General features: G+C 42.4%; 1 protein-coding gene across 1 annotated transcript; it reads left to right on the forward strand.

Moving 5' to 3' along the window:
* Positions 1-226: 226 nt before the first annotated feature.
* NXNL2 (nucleoredoxin like 2) lies at positions 227-10,857 on the forward strand. The gene is made up of 2 exons (XM_082336627.1): positions 227-580; positions 10,601-10,857. Exons 1-2 carry the CDS (start codon positions 279-281, stop codon positions 10,767-10,769), a joined length of 471 nt encoding a protein of 156 aa, XP_082192753.1. The 5' UTR covers positions 227-278; the 3' UTR covers positions 10,770-10,857.
* The last annotated feature ends 6,143 nt before the right edge of the window (positions 10,858-17,000 follow it).

Raw genomic sequence — 17,000 nt, forward strand, 5'->3', positions numbered from 1 at the left:
CGCCACTGGCAGGGGGCGGGGAAACGCCCTCCTGGCGGGGCCATTGGCGAGCGCCGCTGTCAGTCAGCGGTGGGCGGGCCCCCAGGCGGCTATAAAGGCGGCGGCGGGCGGGGGGGCCGGCAGCGGCGGCGGTTGTGACCGTGGTAGGCTGAGTGTGGCGGCGGGAGGAAGCAAGGTCCCGGCGTGGAGGTGCCGGGGGCCGCCTGGGCTCGCAGCCCCCGGTGCCAGCCTTCGCTCCGCTGCGCCCCGCGGGGGCGGGCGGGTCGGCCGGCGGCAGCATGGTGGATGTGTTCAGCGGGCGGCTCCTGGTCAGCAAGGACGGCCGCAGCGTGGACCCCGAGGAGGCCCTGCAGAACAAGGTCGTGGGCTTGTACTTTTCCGCCGGCTGGTGCTCGCCGTGCCGCGACTTCACCCCCGTCCTCTGCGACTTCTACACGGAGCTGCTGGAGGAGACCCAGCCCCCCGCCCCCTTCGAGGTCGTCTTCATCTCCTCCGACCACAGCGCCGAGGAGATGGCGGGCTACATGCACGCCATGCACGGGGACTGGCTGGCCCTGCCCTTCCACGACCCCTACAAGCAGTGAGTACCGGCGGCGGCGACCCCCGGCCCCTCCCGGGCCTCCCCGCGAGGGGCGCCCGGCCGGGGGCTGCGGCCGCCCCCCACCGCCAGCCTCCGTGCCGGCACCCCCCTCCAGAGCACGGGAGAGGGCCGGAGCTGCCGGTGCTTCAGCAGCAGCGTAACGTAACCAGCGAAGTCTCTGATACAGCAGCTCCCCGGGACCTGCCTCCGCCTGCCCTCTCCATCCGCCCCTTCCCGGCCCGTTCAGCACCCCGAAACCCGGGTTGGGGGCCTTCCCTGCGGCGCAGGGCGGGGGTCCGCGTCCGCCGGGCGGGTCCTGCCTTCCTCCTGGCCGCTGGGCAGCGGCGGCTGCCGGCTGGCTCTCCCTGCGCTCCCCCGGAGGCGAGGTGCCGTTCAGCTAGCCGCTTGCTTTCTTCAGAGAAGTAACTCGGCTTTAGCCTGTTACCTCCGTAAAGAACGCGGTGAAGGAAAACTAGTTTTGCCTGCCTAATTTAGGATTTAAAAGGTCTTTGAAGAAGGGTTAATCAAGACCACCCCGGGTATTAACAAGATGACGCGAATAGTGAGTCAAAAACAAGCTAATGGCAAACGAAGATCAAGTGGTTGTTTTTCAGCGCGGCAGTAGTTGTTTTTAAGGTTGTCCTGGGTTGTTTAGCTTATTAATGCTCTGGGAAAAAGGCAAAAGAAGAAGCAGCCAAACTCATAGCTGAACAACTTAGAGGAGGGCAGAGCAAACTGAAGAATTTCAGACAGATGCAGGTGAGCTAGGTGAAAAAGAAATGTAATAACAGCTGGAGTGCACCTGTGGCAAATGCATATGGTAACTGGGATGTAGAATTCTTGTGCTGATAGGTTTCTAAAGGGGCATTCCTGTAGGCAGCTTGCTCAGCAGAACAACAAAAGGAAAGGACACGTGTAAGGAACAGGGTGAAGGGATATCAAGAAGTATACGGGGATATGGGATTAGAGGGGCACAGGTAAGATGTTCAGGGCCACTGAAATGCCTGTATCTGGAGACTTAAAATACATGTAAATAAAGGGATTTTTTTTTTTTTTTTTTGCCTTTGAATAATAAGTAGATCGTAAGGTGTCATCAAAGCCAAGGAGTTAGTGTGACTTTTAAACATAGACTGGGTAATTAAACTCACAACAAGATTTGTTCTTTTAACAAAGAACTCTGTTCTAGTGCTTCTAGTAACTTCTGGCATTTATTTAACTCTAGATCCATGTGTGCTGCCCGGGATAGAGCTGTGTAACACCCTAGCATTCGCTCAACATGGAGCAGGTTTACTAATCTTGTTTTGTCAGTGCACTTTGACAACCTCAAGAGCAAGCAACCTGAAGCAAGGAACTATCTCATCCTTCCTTGGCTCATTCCTGGATGTCAGCAGCCAATTAATGTTAGGCCTTTTTAACAACAGCTTCCGTTGACTTAAAAATAGATTGAAATAGCAATGCTGTTTTCCACAGTTCTCCAAAGGCTCCCCAGGCAGTAATTGTATTTAGTATTTACTAATCCTGCTAGAATTCAGGCAGATTTCCTGATGGAAATGTAACACTGCATCCAGCAAGCTGTTCAGCATAGACCATGGGAATGCGCTTACAGCTTCAGCCTCTGTGGATTAGGGGTCTATTTCTGATTCTGCTCTTGCCCAAGTCATGTGGAATGGAGGTACAAAGATAGTTTAATTGGCTTTTCTGTGGCGGTCCATAATGCCCTTTAGAATCCTATAGAGAAACACGGCTTGTCCTGTCAGGGATAGTGGCGAGGTCATAGTGTTTGAAGTGGCTTACTGAGAACAAAGTGCAGAGGGATATGAAAAGGCAATGTTTTTGAAGTTGTGATTCTTGCATAGAACAATAAAGGGCTGTGTGGAGATGTTCAAGGTGCTTATGTTGAATTAACTGGTAGTTTGGCTTCAGGGGTACTGGTGAATCATCATACACTTAAAGCAGACGGATGTGTGTTCACTAAACCAAACTGTAATTCTGGTTAGATACTAGTTCTAAGTAAGAATATGATTTTAGAATTGGTGAACATCAATTAATAATTTGATTATTAATATTTATTAACATTTATAATTTATTAATATTTTTAGAGTTCCATTGTAAAAATTCGAATTGGTTGCTCTTTTGTGGACTATGTAAAGAAGGGATTTCAATATCTTCAGTGAAGTTAAAATATTCTAGCTGGTGACTTCGGTGTTTAAGATACATAATTGCAGCACAGCTTGAAGTCTCTTCTAGGTACAATAGAGCTAATTTTAAATTTGCCATCTAAAACACATTTCACAAACAGAAACATGGAGTTTCTTGGGGATGAATTTTGTGTTGTTAAGCATACACTACAAGTATGAATGCAGGCTATTGAAGTGCAACGCCTCACACATACCTGCAGAGAAGCAAAATATGAGCAGGATCTCAAGACTTTTTCATCCTGTCAGTCCTGACTATTTCCCTGAGGTGGGACTGCACCTTTACTACTTCTTGTAGTCTGTGGCATGACTGACAGGAAATACATTGACTGTTTGCAGCGTTAATGTTGATTTTTGCTGCCAGAGGCACAGGCTTTTGATCCTTGCAGGAGTGTGTTAAGACAATCTAGTAGGAAGGGAGCACTAGGAGGAGAAAGGGAATAGTAGGGAGGAAGGCCAGGAGTAGGACAGAACATGTCAACAACAAATGCTAGTAAATGGGGAGTGATGTTTTAATTGATACACAAAGACATACTGCTGTGTTATACCGAGCCCTACCGTGAAAGGCATCATTCTCTGTGTGGGTGCCCAGCACATGCCGCTACTTCTTGTGGGCTGCAAGATAGACAGGCATTTAGTGAGTCCGTGTCCTGTACACCTCAGTGGAAAGGTGAGCGTAGTGTCTTGGGTGTAGCGATCATGAAATGATAGTTTTTGATTCTTGGAGAAATAAGGAGGGGGGGTCAGCAGAACTGCCACCTTGGACTTCCAGAGGGCAAACTTTGGACTGTTCAGGAGCGTGTTTGACAGAGTCCCTTGGGAGGCAGGCCTGAAGGGCAAAGGAGTCCGGGAAGGCTGGACATTCTTCAAGAAGGAAATCTTGCGGGCATGGGAGCAGGCCATCCCCATGTACCAAAATATGAGCCGGTGGGGGGGGGAAGACCAGCCTGGTTGAACAGAGAGCTTTGGCTGGAACTCAGGAATAAAAGGGAGAGTGTATGACCTTTGGAAGAAGGGGCAGGCCACTCAGGAGGCCTATAAGGATGTTGTGAGCTTATGCAGGGAGAGGATTAGAAGGGCCAAAGCCCAACTGGAACTTAATCTGGCTACTGCTGTAAAAGACAATGAAAAATGTTTCTACAAATCCATTAGCAACAAAAGGAGGGCTAAGGAGAATCTCCATCCTTTATGGGATGCGGGGGGGAAACATAGTGACAGAGGGCAAGGAAAAGGCTGAGGTACTTAATGTCTTCTTTGCCTCCATCTTTAATAATCAGACCAGTTGTTCTCTGGGTACCCAACCCCCTGAGCTGGAAGACAGGCACGGGGAGCAGAATGAAGCCCCCATAATCCAAGGGGAAATAGTTAATGACCTGCTGCACCATGTAGATACACACAAGTCTATGGGGCTGGATGAGATCCACCCAAGAGTACTGAGGGAGCTGGTGGAAGTGTCACCAAGCCATTTTCCGTCACCTGTCAGTGCTCCTGGCTAGCTGTGGAGGTCCCCATTGACTAGAAGTTAGCAAATGTGATGCCCATCTACAAGAAGGGCCAGAAGGAGGATCTGGGAAACTACAGGCCTGTGAGTCTGACCTTGGTGCTGGGGAAGGTCATAGAGCAGATCGTCCTGAGTGCCGTCACACAGCACGTACAGGACAACCAGGGGATCAGGCCCAGTCAGGATGGGCTTATGAAAGGAACATCCTGCTTCACTAACCTGATCTCCTTCTATGACAAGGTGACCCGCTTAGTGGATGAGGGAAAGGCTGTGGATGTTGTCTACCTGGACTTTAGTAAGGCCTTTGACACAGTTTCCCACAGCATTCTCCTGGAGAAGCTGGCTGCTCATGGCTTGGATGCCATCTGGACAGGCTGGATCAATGGTCTGAGGCCACAGGGCTACCTGCCAGGTCCTGCACTTGGATCACAACAACCCCATGCAATGCTACAGGCTTAGGGAAGAGTGGCTGGAGAGCTGCCCAGTGGAAAAGGACCTGGGGGTGTTGGTCAACAGCCAGCTGAATATGAGCCAGCAGTGTGCCCAGGTGGCCAAGAGGGCCAATGGCATCCTGGCTTGTATCAGAAATAGCGTGGCCATCTGGGCTAAGGAAGTGATTGTCCCCCCTGTACTTGGCACTGGTGAGACCACACCTCGACTCCTGTGTTCAGTTTTGGGCCCCTCACTATAAGAAGGACATTGAGGTCCTGGGGCGTGTCCAAAGAAGGGCAACGAAGCTGGTGAAGGGTCTAGAGCACAAGTCTTATGAGGAGTGGCTGAGGGAACTGGAGTTGTTTAGTCTGGAGAAGAGGAGGCTGAGGGGTGACCTTCTTGCTCTCTACAACTCCCTGAAAGGAGGCTGTAGTGAGGTGGGGGTTGGTCTCTTCTCCTAAGTAAGAAGTGATAGGAGAAGGGGAAATGACCTCAAGTTGTGCCAGGGGAGGTTTAGGTTGGATATTAGGAAAAACTTCTTCACTGAAAGGGCAGTCAGGCCCAGGGAAGTGGTTGAGTCCCCATCCCTGGAGGTATTTAAAAGACGGGTAGATGTGGTGCTCGAGGACATGGTTTAGTGGTGGACTTGGCAGTGTTAGGTTAATGGTTGGATTTGATGATCTTAAAGGTCTTTTTCCACGCTAAATGATTCTATGATTCTAAACTCTAGGATTTTAAAATTAGAATCCCAAAGAATTCCTGAAAAAGGAAAATAAAAAGGGTATGCTTACATTTTATATTAGGAAGCTTTAGGTATGAGGGTGGTTTGGCACCTATAGGAATGTATGGAAGGGGGGGGGGTCTAAAACAGGAAGGCAGAAGGAGAAGAGTGAAAGTATCTGAGCAGTTAAGAGCTATTACCTGTTCTTAGTCTTTTTAGACTGCTATCCCAAAATCACAGCAGGCACTTTAAAATTTAATCCCACCTATATGATGTGCTTGTTCATGTGACTAACACTTAACAATGCAGAAAGCTCATAGCTAAAAGAAACTAGATGTACAGCTGTGTATTACAGAGTATACTGCTAGAAGCAGATCAGCAAAGTGTCCATCACTTTGAAGTGGAAGCATTTTCAAGTGAAAGCTGTTAAAATTCAAATACTGTCAGATATGATATTACACAAGTGTATAAAATGTATCACTTATGTTCCCAATATGATGTTAACTTTGCCCCGTGTTGTCTACATCTCAAAAACGCTCTTGTGTATAGATCTTAAACCCTTATATAAAAATACCCGTCTATGCTGTAGGTTAGCCTTGGCAGGCAGCGAAGCCCCACCCAGCTGCTGGGTTGTTCCCTGCCTTGGTGGGATGGGGGAGAGAATCTGAAGGGTGAAAGTGAGAAAACTTGTGGGTTGAGATAAAGACAGTTTAACAGGTAAAGCAAATGCGAACACACAAGCAAAGCAAGATAAGGAATTCATTCACTACTTCCCATCGGCAGACAGATGTTTTGCAATTTCCGGGATAGCAGGACTTCATCATGTGTAATGGTTGCTTGGGAAGACAAATGCCGTAACTCTGAATGTCAGTCCCTTCTTCCTCCTTTCTTCAGCTTTTATTGCTGAGCATGACATCGTATGGCATGGCATGTCATGTCCCTTTGGTCAGTTGGGGTCAGCTGTCCCATCTGTGTCCTGTCCCAGCTTTTTGTGCACCCCCAGCCTACTTGCTGGTGGGGTGGGGTGAGAAGCAGAAAAGGCTTTGACTCTGTGTAAGTGCTGCTCAGCAACAGCTAAAACATTGGTGTGTTATCAACACTGTTTTGGTAACAAATCTAAAACACAGCACCATGTGAGCTGCTATGAAGAAAATTAACTCCATCCCAGCCAGTGCCAGTACTACCTAGTAATATAAAATCTGTGCTCTCAGAAACTCTCATCCAGCCTTCTCATAAGAATCAAAAGACCTAACAATTGCAATGACTTCCAGTTTGCCTCAGTCTTAATTTCATCTTTTTGTTATTTCATCTGCAAATGAAGGTTGCCTTCTCATATTCTAACCTGCATGGCCAAGGTGTGATATCTCAAAGGGTTTGGCTAAAAGGTTCCCTGTGTCTGTACAAACGTTACTCGTTCAGTCTTCCGTAGCTATCTTTTATTATAACTTCCTCTGCTTTGTTTGTTGGGTCTTAGATTTTTCTAGTCAGTAAGACACTGTACCTTTACACTTACCTGGGAATAGCTAGGCAACTGATTTTTAAGAATGTCATTAGTTACATTGCTGCATTTTACTGTAAGAGAATTGAGTTTGCCTTTGTAGCACATGTGATTTTTCTATTTATGGTTAATGTTTTCATAAATTGTCATTGGAATTAGTCCCATGGCACATATGTGGTTTGTGTGGGTGAGTCACAGGATTTGAGGTCCCTATAGGAGTGGATGATCTTAACAGGTTTTAAAAAGTTGTTTTTGTAAGCACCTGTACACACGTACACAGTGGTTAAGAAGCATTGTCTGCAGAACTGTTCCTGAGGTCCATTACAAGCTGGACACAAATGTAAGCAAAATCTGTGCATGCTTCAGTCTGGTTTGAGGCCAGCAACCTTCAGCCCAGAAGCTGTGTAAACAAGATGCCATGCTTGAGTGGATAAGCTATATATGCATTCCCTTAGGAAAGCAAAGTGTTAGCTTCCAGTCTCCATAGCAAATTACCTTCAGTTTCCTACTGTTCTGTCTCTAATTGCTACAATTGTGTTAGGCATCTCAGGCTATTTTATTGTCTGCTGAACCAGTAAAATGCATCTTCTGCTCATCTTTTTTGTCGTACAAGTGGTATGAGGTGATAGTCTTTCACGTGGTTTCTACATGAACTTGCTTTGGAATGTTTTTTCTCCCATTTTAGCAGACTTCAGAAAGGTCTCTGGGGATTCTTGGTTGCTTTCTTGGTTGCTTTCATTTCAGAATTCACTGAGAAAGCACATCTGTTGCTAGACCATATTATTGCTGCTTCTGTAATATTTCCTGCGTTATTGCTCAGCCAACTTAGTGACAGAGCAGTAGCCTTGACATGTTAATTTTTCTTCTCTTAAGGAAAAATATAGAAGTAAAGATGTGTTTCAGGAATGCCTTGTCTGGGCCAGTCTTAAGTCTTCACTTAAGTCTTATTTTCTGTATTTTTAACACTCCTTCTCTTTTCCAGGAAATCATAGAGAGTATCTATATATGAAGGTCTTGTATTTTTTAAAAAAGTCTACAAATCTTTTTTTTCTACTCAATCAAAATTCTTTGGTATTTGAACCTCACACAGCAGATGTTCTTGCTTATAGTGATGGTGCTCAGACACTACATTTCCATTTAGTGTTGAAGTTTTGTTTTGAGAGTGATGTTATTCATATTTTGGAAGCTGGCTATTACATTATTGCTTGTTGTGTCTCTGTCCTCTGCTACTTCTTAAGGTGCTTAATTTCTGGTCACTTTGATATAACACAATGCAGGGAGGTAATTTTCCATACAACATTACATTTGTTTTGGGGAGGTTGTTAGTTTTAACTGATCTATTGCAGTTCACGTAACCTGTTTCTTATACCCTTTCTGAAACATGTGACCTCTTCCTCGAAACCGGTTACACTTTTCTGGGATTTCTTTTAGACTGCCCAACTTACGTCTTAGGTGTAGATTTTATGTTCCTCACTTCTGCTGTTAGATACCAGCATATCTGTCACCATAGCTTGCATTCCTGCCGCTAAAACTGTGGAATATCACTTGTGAGGACAATGTGCTAGAAGATATTTTCTTCAACTTCTGCCTTTCAGACTGAACATTACGAATTCATTAGCATCTCTGTTATTTCATTCATGGGTCTCTAATGTGAACATATAGTACAACGAATAGCTGTGCTGACGATGACCTATGAATAGTTTGACATGGTAGGAGGTAGGTATTAGTTTTCCTACCTTTTTAGCTTAGTTTGGAAAGGGTGGGGAAACACCCCAGTGTGGTTCTGACTTTATGACCATCAGTCTAAACCCATTTCTCTGCCTGCTTGTTTGTATTCGACAAATGGTTTCCTTTCGTCTTTGGGCACCTAGTGCTAATGAAAGTAGTGGTTTTGCTGTTGCCATGTATTTGGAAATAATTTGGTTTTGCAGTGTCTTGATAAACATGGCGGGAAACTTCAGACATTCTTTATCTGCTTTTCTTTCCGAGTTGGAGCTGGGACAGTGAACTGGTTCTGGAGTTCCTGGAAACACTTGAGCAGCACTCTCAACAACCACCTCTGATCTTATCTGATGTCCATTGAGATGTTTAATGAGCTCAGATCTCACTGACTGTTTTTTAATTACCTCTATTGTGAATTAATAAAATTCATACCAAAAAGTTGTTGTCAGTGCTAGTGATTAAGTCTTAAGTCTCAAAATTGTTTTTTCTGGCTTATTTGAATTTTACTCTTTCATTTGCACTGAAACATCACCCTTCCAAGTGAGGTGAATTTCTTGTTTAGAAGATACTATCTTTCTATAAAGATAGACCCATGTGTCTTGCTCTTTTCCTCTTCTTTATTTTGTCTTGTAACAAACAAACTGTGTTATAGCTGTTAAACTGTTTTCCTTGGAAGTGTTTTTCATCTTGCCATTTCTGTTGCCTGCGTCATTCTCAACTGAAGTGGCTTGCTATGCTGTATTCTCTGATTCTCTCTCCTGTTCTTGCATATTCCTTTTGTTTGCATCTTACTCATCTATATAAACAGTGAATTCTATTTTACTACTTCATGTGACTGATAGCCTGCTCTTGCTGCACTTTCATCTCTGGTGTGTAGTTAATAGTCAGGCCTTGTTATTTATTGTGTGCCAGTGTCAGCAAGTATTTTTGTTTCTCTTTAGATGTTTTGTGTCCTCTAGGTTTTTGCCTCCCAAATGTTATTTTTATTTCCAGTGTTAATAATCCTTTATGAATTTTCCATGTATCTTAAGTTTGATCCCATTAAATTTCCATCCTTCAGAATTCTTTTCTTACTTGTTTTTCCTGGGTTACCTACTCATCAATTGTTTGAATAGGTCCTGATTTCATTCATGGAACATCACTGTTTGTATGGCTTTTTAATTTTTTAACTGTATTTTAACTATGTTTTGTTATAAAACAGTATGCTATTTAAAACAGAGTTATTTGTAATCTGTCTGGATTTTTCTGGCTCCTGACATCGAGAAATGGCCACAATTGTCTGTATGATGGGCAGAGGAGGAGTTGAAATTTTATTCTTGGGTGGCTTAGATGCGTGGCCCTTATTCCAAATCTTTCGATTGCTTACATTTCTGTAGGTAGAAAACCTGTTTCATTGACAGAGTTTAAGGCATTTCTGCAGTCTGTTCTGTTTACACTAAAGGATTATGCATCATGCTTTAATGGAGATTACAGGAAGTAGCTCTATGGGATTGGCGCACTTGAACATCTTTGTATGGGAATAAATGTCTAATGCTAATTTAAGTGAGATCCTCCTCCTATCCAGTAAAAAGGGACCAGAAGACATCTGTTTCTGGCTAGTAAAATCAAGGTGGAAGGGTGTGTCACACTTCCCTTCCATGGACCTCTTTACAGCCTCTGAAAGTCAGTCTCTGCTCCTGTGGAGGCTACAGGTAGTGGTGAAGGGCAGTTACAGGAAGGGCGCTGCAACTCTGAACTCCTTCAGCTAAGTTTCACCATGTAAACTCCCAGCTGCAGCCATGTCTATCTCCCGATACTACACAGTGCTCTTCCTCAAGCTCTGAGGAAGCCCAGGCAATCACCACTTGTGCTCTCCCATGCATCCTGACCAGAGTACCCTTCATTGGAGACTAGGATTTTTCTTAAAATGCTCCCTAATGGTGTGTTTTATTTTTAATTTTTTTCCCCTCAGTGATCTGAAGAAGAAATACAACATAACAGCAATTCCTAAACTGGTGATTGTGAAACAAACTGGAGAAGTCATTACTGACAAGGGAAGAAAACAGATCAGAGACAAAGGGCTATCCTGTTTTCGGAACTGGCTTGAGGGTGCAGATATCTTTCAGAATTTTTCTAGCTAAAAAGTTGGCAGATGAAAGTAAGGCAAGGCATCATGGAAAACTTAGAGCTCTGAAAAGATTGTTGCTTTTTCAGAACAAGAAGGGTAAGGCTTATTTATCTTTGCTTGTAAACAAATTTTGTTTTCAACCTGAAGATTAGCTATTCCAGTAAGTTGTAAAATGCAATTATTGTTTTATTTGTATTGTTATATCTACTATATTCAGTATGAACCAAAGCATTCCTGATAATACGGAAGCACTTCAGGAGGGTAAGCTGTTTTAGACAGTAATAATGGAGCACTGTGAAATCTATGCAAACACTTACTTTGCAAGATCTGTACAGTAAGAATTATATATATGCACAGACCTATTTTTCTTGATGATTTTTTTTCTGGTGATTAGCACATATTTTATTAAGAAAAGGAGTTTGTTTGCTTTAATAAATAACTGTTTATGAAGTATATGTGTCTAATGTGTCTTCTTTATCTTAACAAGCTAATCAGAAAATGTCATGATTTTTAAATAGGACACATTTATCAGTACTGAAGAAATACTTTTCTTTGGTTTTATTTTACTTTGTCTGGGATTTACTTACATTCTGCTGATTTTTCCTTACCCCTGGATTTTTAAACTTGGTACTCTAAGCTGTTATCTCCCAAGTTAATGTCAGGTCAAGTCTAAGAAGAAAGCATTTTCCATCTTCTCCTTTTGCCAAAGTGTGTAGAAGCAAACATCAAAAATGATACCCTCTCTCTACGATGAGTACTCATGTTGCATCTAAAGTACAGCCTGATTTGCCTGTATGCTCCACCAGTTGTGCATTCAGATTTGATAGCCAGTCTTCATGACTGGGGTCCCTGGCCAAACATCCATGCAATTGGTGGGCTAAAGAAACACTTCCAATGCAAGCCCAGAGTTTGTCAATTAGAATGTAAAGATTTTAACAATTATTATTGGTCTAGTTACTAGCACTTACATGACTAACACTTCAAGTCCAGACTAGTCAATTATTAAAATTAATTTCTAGTAACTGTAGTACAATTAAAACTGATGCACATTAACTTTTTACTTTTCTTGCTATGTTCACCCTTCCTCTTGGTTCTAATGTTAATGGTGTTTTCCTGAAGATGACGACTTGCCTCCACCTGGACTGTATGGTGCTGATCACAACCCTCTGGGCCTGGCTGTTCAGCCAGGTGGGAGCGGCATTTGCTTTCTTCAAGCCTCAGGAACCTCTCACAATGGACGTGGCCTCACAATGACACCAGCCAGCTCCCTCAGCACTCATGGGTGCAACCCATCAGGCCCCATGCGCTTATGTATGTCCAAGTTGGTTAAGTACTTCGTATTCTGGTGGTCCTCTTGCAAGTGTAAGTCTTCCTTGCTCCAGACGTTTCCTCTAGTCTCAGGGGTCGCGGATACCAGAAGGTTGATCTCGCGATACGCGCTACAGGAGCGCTTGTGTTGGTCTGCCTGCTGATCGTGGCTCATAGGCTCTTGACTGGCTCCTGAGCAGTCCCAGGGCAGAGCTCCATGCGCTCCAGCTGCTCTGCTCTCTCATGTGAAGTGCAATACCCCTTCTTTGCCTTCACAGCCCGTGCTTGCTAAAGAGCCTGTATCGATCCGTTGCAGCGCTCCAGTCGTGTGAGCTATCCCACCATATCTTTGTGATCCCAAGGAGGTGGCAGCCCTGTAACTGCACACAGACTTCTGACTGCCCCTGTCTGTTGCCCGTGCTGTGTGCGTTAATGTGGAGGCATTTCAGCAAGGCACCCAAGCCTGCTGATTCCCCAGAACGGCAGAACATGGCTGTTCTGCAGGCACTTCTTTGCATGCCTGTGCTTGGAGGGATTCCACTTCAGGCTTGTTTTGTTGATTGTTATGTCCCTTCTGAAGCCATGGACTTGCTGACCCCATCCACAACTTTTTCACTTGTTTGTTGAGGAACCTTTGCTTGGCCATGAGAAAACTCAGCAAGGAAAGCCTGAAATTAGTGTGTGTGGATAATTTTATCATTTAATAACACAGCTGTGTCATTTTCTTGTAATGGAGGAGAAAAACAATTTTTCCCTGAGGAATGTGTGTGAGGGAATATATATAAAAGAAGTCATGTACTCCTCACAATACATCAAAAAGCAATTACTCCAGAGAAACTGAATTAAAAGTATTAGATCTAGGAAGTGTTCAGCAAAGTTGTGACTCACAGCATCTTATAGCTGTTCTTAAAATGACATCTGGGGATACTGCAGGCAATTTCTAATTTTTGCCATCTAACCATAGAAATAATGCTCAGGTTCTGTTCTAATGAATACTAAGGTTCCTAGTGGATGTTCTGTGTGAGTGATGTGTAGGAACTGCCTGCTGTTCTGGGGCCAGCTAAGGGCAAATCTATTTCAAACATAAGATGAGAAAAGAATAATAAAAGTGCTTCCCAAAGTTTTTACAAATAATGTTCCCTGAATGTGTAATAAATTACATAGCAAAATCATCCACTGTGACCTGTTACCAGATATCAGGCATCACTTACGCCAAGATATCTTGGTTCATTTTTTATCTATATGTATATATATGGAAGAACTCAGTATTTTAAGACTGAGGTGGAGTTAGGTCCTTTGATCAATTGACGCACTGATTCAGTAACACAGATTCAAATTAAAATTCAGCTCGGAAATTCATAATGATAAAGCAAAGATACACACTATACAAAATACCTGGTTTGACTTCAATCAAGGGCTGCTGTTTTTGCACATCAGCGTTTGGAAGCTCAGAAAATTTGTTTTCCTTGTCAGTGCTAAAATAATGTATGTTTGACATGGATGAAGTACAGGGTAGTGGAAAATAGTTTCTTATTACCAGCACCTTGTGAAATTAGAGAAGCAGATCTCAGTGGGACAACCACAAGGCTTGTTATTACTTTGAATGTGTGTCCATTGGGAATGAAACTTACCAGCATGCTAATACTTGAATTTACAGAATTGTCCCTTTAACTTTCTTATATATCTTAAATTTACTAGCAACTTTCTACCCTCCATCTTTAGTCACAGTTACTTTGAATATTAATGAATACCAATACTTTTTCTGAATGAGGAGGAAAAACGCATTTTTTTTTTATATAACAATAGACAGTAGCACAGTGATATTGACAGATGCTGCACACTCATAAAGCAATCAACTGAAAACCAGCTAAGGTTAAGAGGAGGCATGTCCTTCCTTATTCCATTGGAAAAGATATTGCCCATTATTAGTAAATGATTTATGAAGCAATGTATCTTAAGGTTGCTTAAGAACCTACAGTGTTGATTTTTTGTAGAACTTATGGAGAATTATTTTGCTAGGAAAAATGGCAAGGATTATAAATTGATACTTTGTGAATTGATCCATACTGTGACTTTTGAGGAGGATGACTAGCTGCAGGTGAATGCTGCAGGCTCTCCTGTGACCACTGCACGTATCATTCAGGAAGAGGCAAAGTATGGTGGCAGATTCAGACATGAAATAAACATTATCATCGCAAATGCAACAAACATCTTTCTCATCTTTTTCTCTTTTTTGTTAATGTTTTATTTCTGTAATTCTCCATCATGTACAGCTCTGCTACCCACTAGGCATTCCTCCTTCCTGCTGGAGAGCTGCTGTTGTCAAACTTTAACAGTTCTATTCCCATCCAATATTGTCAAATAAATAAAATGCTTATATTAGTAGAATTTCTAAAGGCAAGATTACTTACCATTGCTATGTGTTTTAAAAGATAGAATAGTGCTAGATGCCTAAGATGCAAAAATTTCAAGGACAATTTTTTTCATTATTGGTCCCTAAAATACAAACCCTCGAGCACCTTCTCTCTGTTGGCATTATAGCCATGGATTCATTTTTAATTATTCCACGCTTTTGATTCTTTCTGAGTTAGGGTCACAACAAGTCTTTCAGCCTTAACCACCAAAGCTATCTCCCTACTGAATAATCTTTACTGCAGGAATATTTTTCTGTTGCAGATGCCAAGCTCTTGGCTTTCTCTGAGGTGTAATTTATGTGTGTGTGTCTTTCAATTAGCAAATTCATCTGTGCTGTACCAAAATAATTCATATCTCTGTCTTGTTTTTCTCTTCCAGCGTCATTATTGTAAATAGTATTGGTTAAAATATCAAAATCAACACCTGACACTTAAAAAATAGATACAAAATTATGTTGTCTGTGGACAGTTGCCTATGTAGTTATAGAGACCCTCAAAACAGAGAAAATTAAATAGTTAAAATGAAGGGATTTGGGACCAACTTAAGTTTGCCTTCATCTTGCTGCAATGGCCACTGGAATTTAAGCATGTGCTTATGTGGTTTGCAGAAAAGGGTGCTAAACTAAAACTAACTTTAAAAAATTGTCATTGGCTGCCTATTGTCGCTTGAATGCTGTTTGGCAGCGCCTCTCTTGCCCTACTAATGCTGCTAATTGGCTTGTGGAAGAACACAAACTAGGCAGAACCGCTGAGCTGGTCTAGTATCTGTCCTGAGTTAAAACTAGTATACGTTCATACCTGAAGATTATATTTAAATCCTTTCCTCATGATCACCAAATAAAAGTTAAGCATGCCCATGACTATAGTTCACTTAAGTTCCCACAACTGCTCACTATCAGTCTGTGGATGAAATGGTAATAGTGAACCAAGTGGAAAATGCCAAGGTTGTCTTTTCTGTGCATTACAAAGTAAAGCGCAGTTCATCGATCTAGTTACAGAATTTCAGGTCATTTTCAATTGTGCTAAAATCAGGTATCATTTAGCTGGTAACGAAATAGTAATAGTCTGTCATTGGAACTAGCCACTGAAAGCTTGAGTAGCCTGAATGCACTTAAAAAAAAAAAAAGGCAAAGAAACCCTTACATTACAAAGGGTGCGCTAATCTTGCATTACTTTGAGAGAAAGTTGCATTTTCCTTTCAGATTTTATCCAAGATGAGGTTCACATGTTTTGACAAAGTACGAATGGGTTGGTTTTGTTTTTTTCCAAGCGATGATGCTTTACCTTGGGCTGCCACTTTTACCTGTGTGATCTGCATGCCAGTTTTTGCCTAATAGAGAGAATTCCTGTGGTTGACAGTCACTTTTCCATTCAAATGATTTCTGAAATGCTGCATACCTCTGTTCACCGAGAACCTCTTCTCATTCTGCTAGAATTAGGTTTTGGAATCAAAAGTGAATGTCTTTGATGTATGTCAAGTCAGATACATTAGGTGCTTAAGACAATGTCGTATTTCCAATTCATCACTTGTGTAGAACGTAGATTGTGGCTGCTCTTATTACTAAGCACGGTTATATAATACACATTAAACAGTATAGAACAGCTTAGTTACATATACATTCTGCATAGTTCAGTAAGACTCAAAACACTTTAATAGCACCAAAGATGAAGCCAGTAGAAAGTTTTCTGTCCTCTTCCTTCTAGCTTGTATGAGGCTGCCTCACACAAAGTTAATAAAAGTTAATCTGTTAAAGAGATTGTGTCCCAGGAACATAATAAAATATATGTGCCTAAATGTTATTTTTTTAATCTGTGTTTTTTCATATTATTGCAATTTTTTGGATGACTTGCAATGAAAGGAGTTCTCAGGCTTACATGTTTTAGCCTTTGGGTCTGTTACCTTGAAGATTCCTTTGGGAGCTCTGGGAAGAAAGCTGCAAGTCTTATGCCAGAATGTGATGGGACCATGATAAATGCCTACGTAGAGAACAGTTATGGTTATCAAAGCTCTTTGAATAGAAAAATGGAAATTAGCAAAGTTTTTGTCACACCTAAACTGTATAATTTTGAGAGTTGGGCTGATGAATAAAGATCTAAAGTGGGTGCTTGGAAATGTCTTCAAATGTCTCCGTGTAGGCAATATTAATAAATGTGCAACCCTAAATTTTCTTCTGTCAGTTTCTATGAAGATGGACACAGATGAGCAAATCAAAAGAGGTGGATTTAAGCCTTCTATCTCCACGATTGCATTTAAATTTCCCTAGAACAAGTTCAATGCAATTCATGACTCTCCAATGTTAAGAAATGCTGTCAGTGTCAAGTGAAGAAGTTGCTATGGAAAGTGCTGTTTCTATCCAAAAACCTGAGCTTAAGCACAGTGGTACAGACCCAAAGAAATACTTTAAATACAAGTTGAAATAGTTTAACACAGAGTGTAGGAACTGAGATATGAGCCCTGACAATTCAAGTAGATAAACTGTGCAGGCAGGTTATGAATAGATACAAGTACTGTCCTGGAAATG

Source organism: Platalea leucorodia, assembly GCF_965183815.1.
Source record: "Platalea leucorodia genome assembly, chromosome: Z".
Classification (NCBI taxonomy): Eukaryota; Metazoa; Chordata; class Aves; order Pelecaniformes; family Threskiornithidae; genus Platalea; species Platalea leucorodia.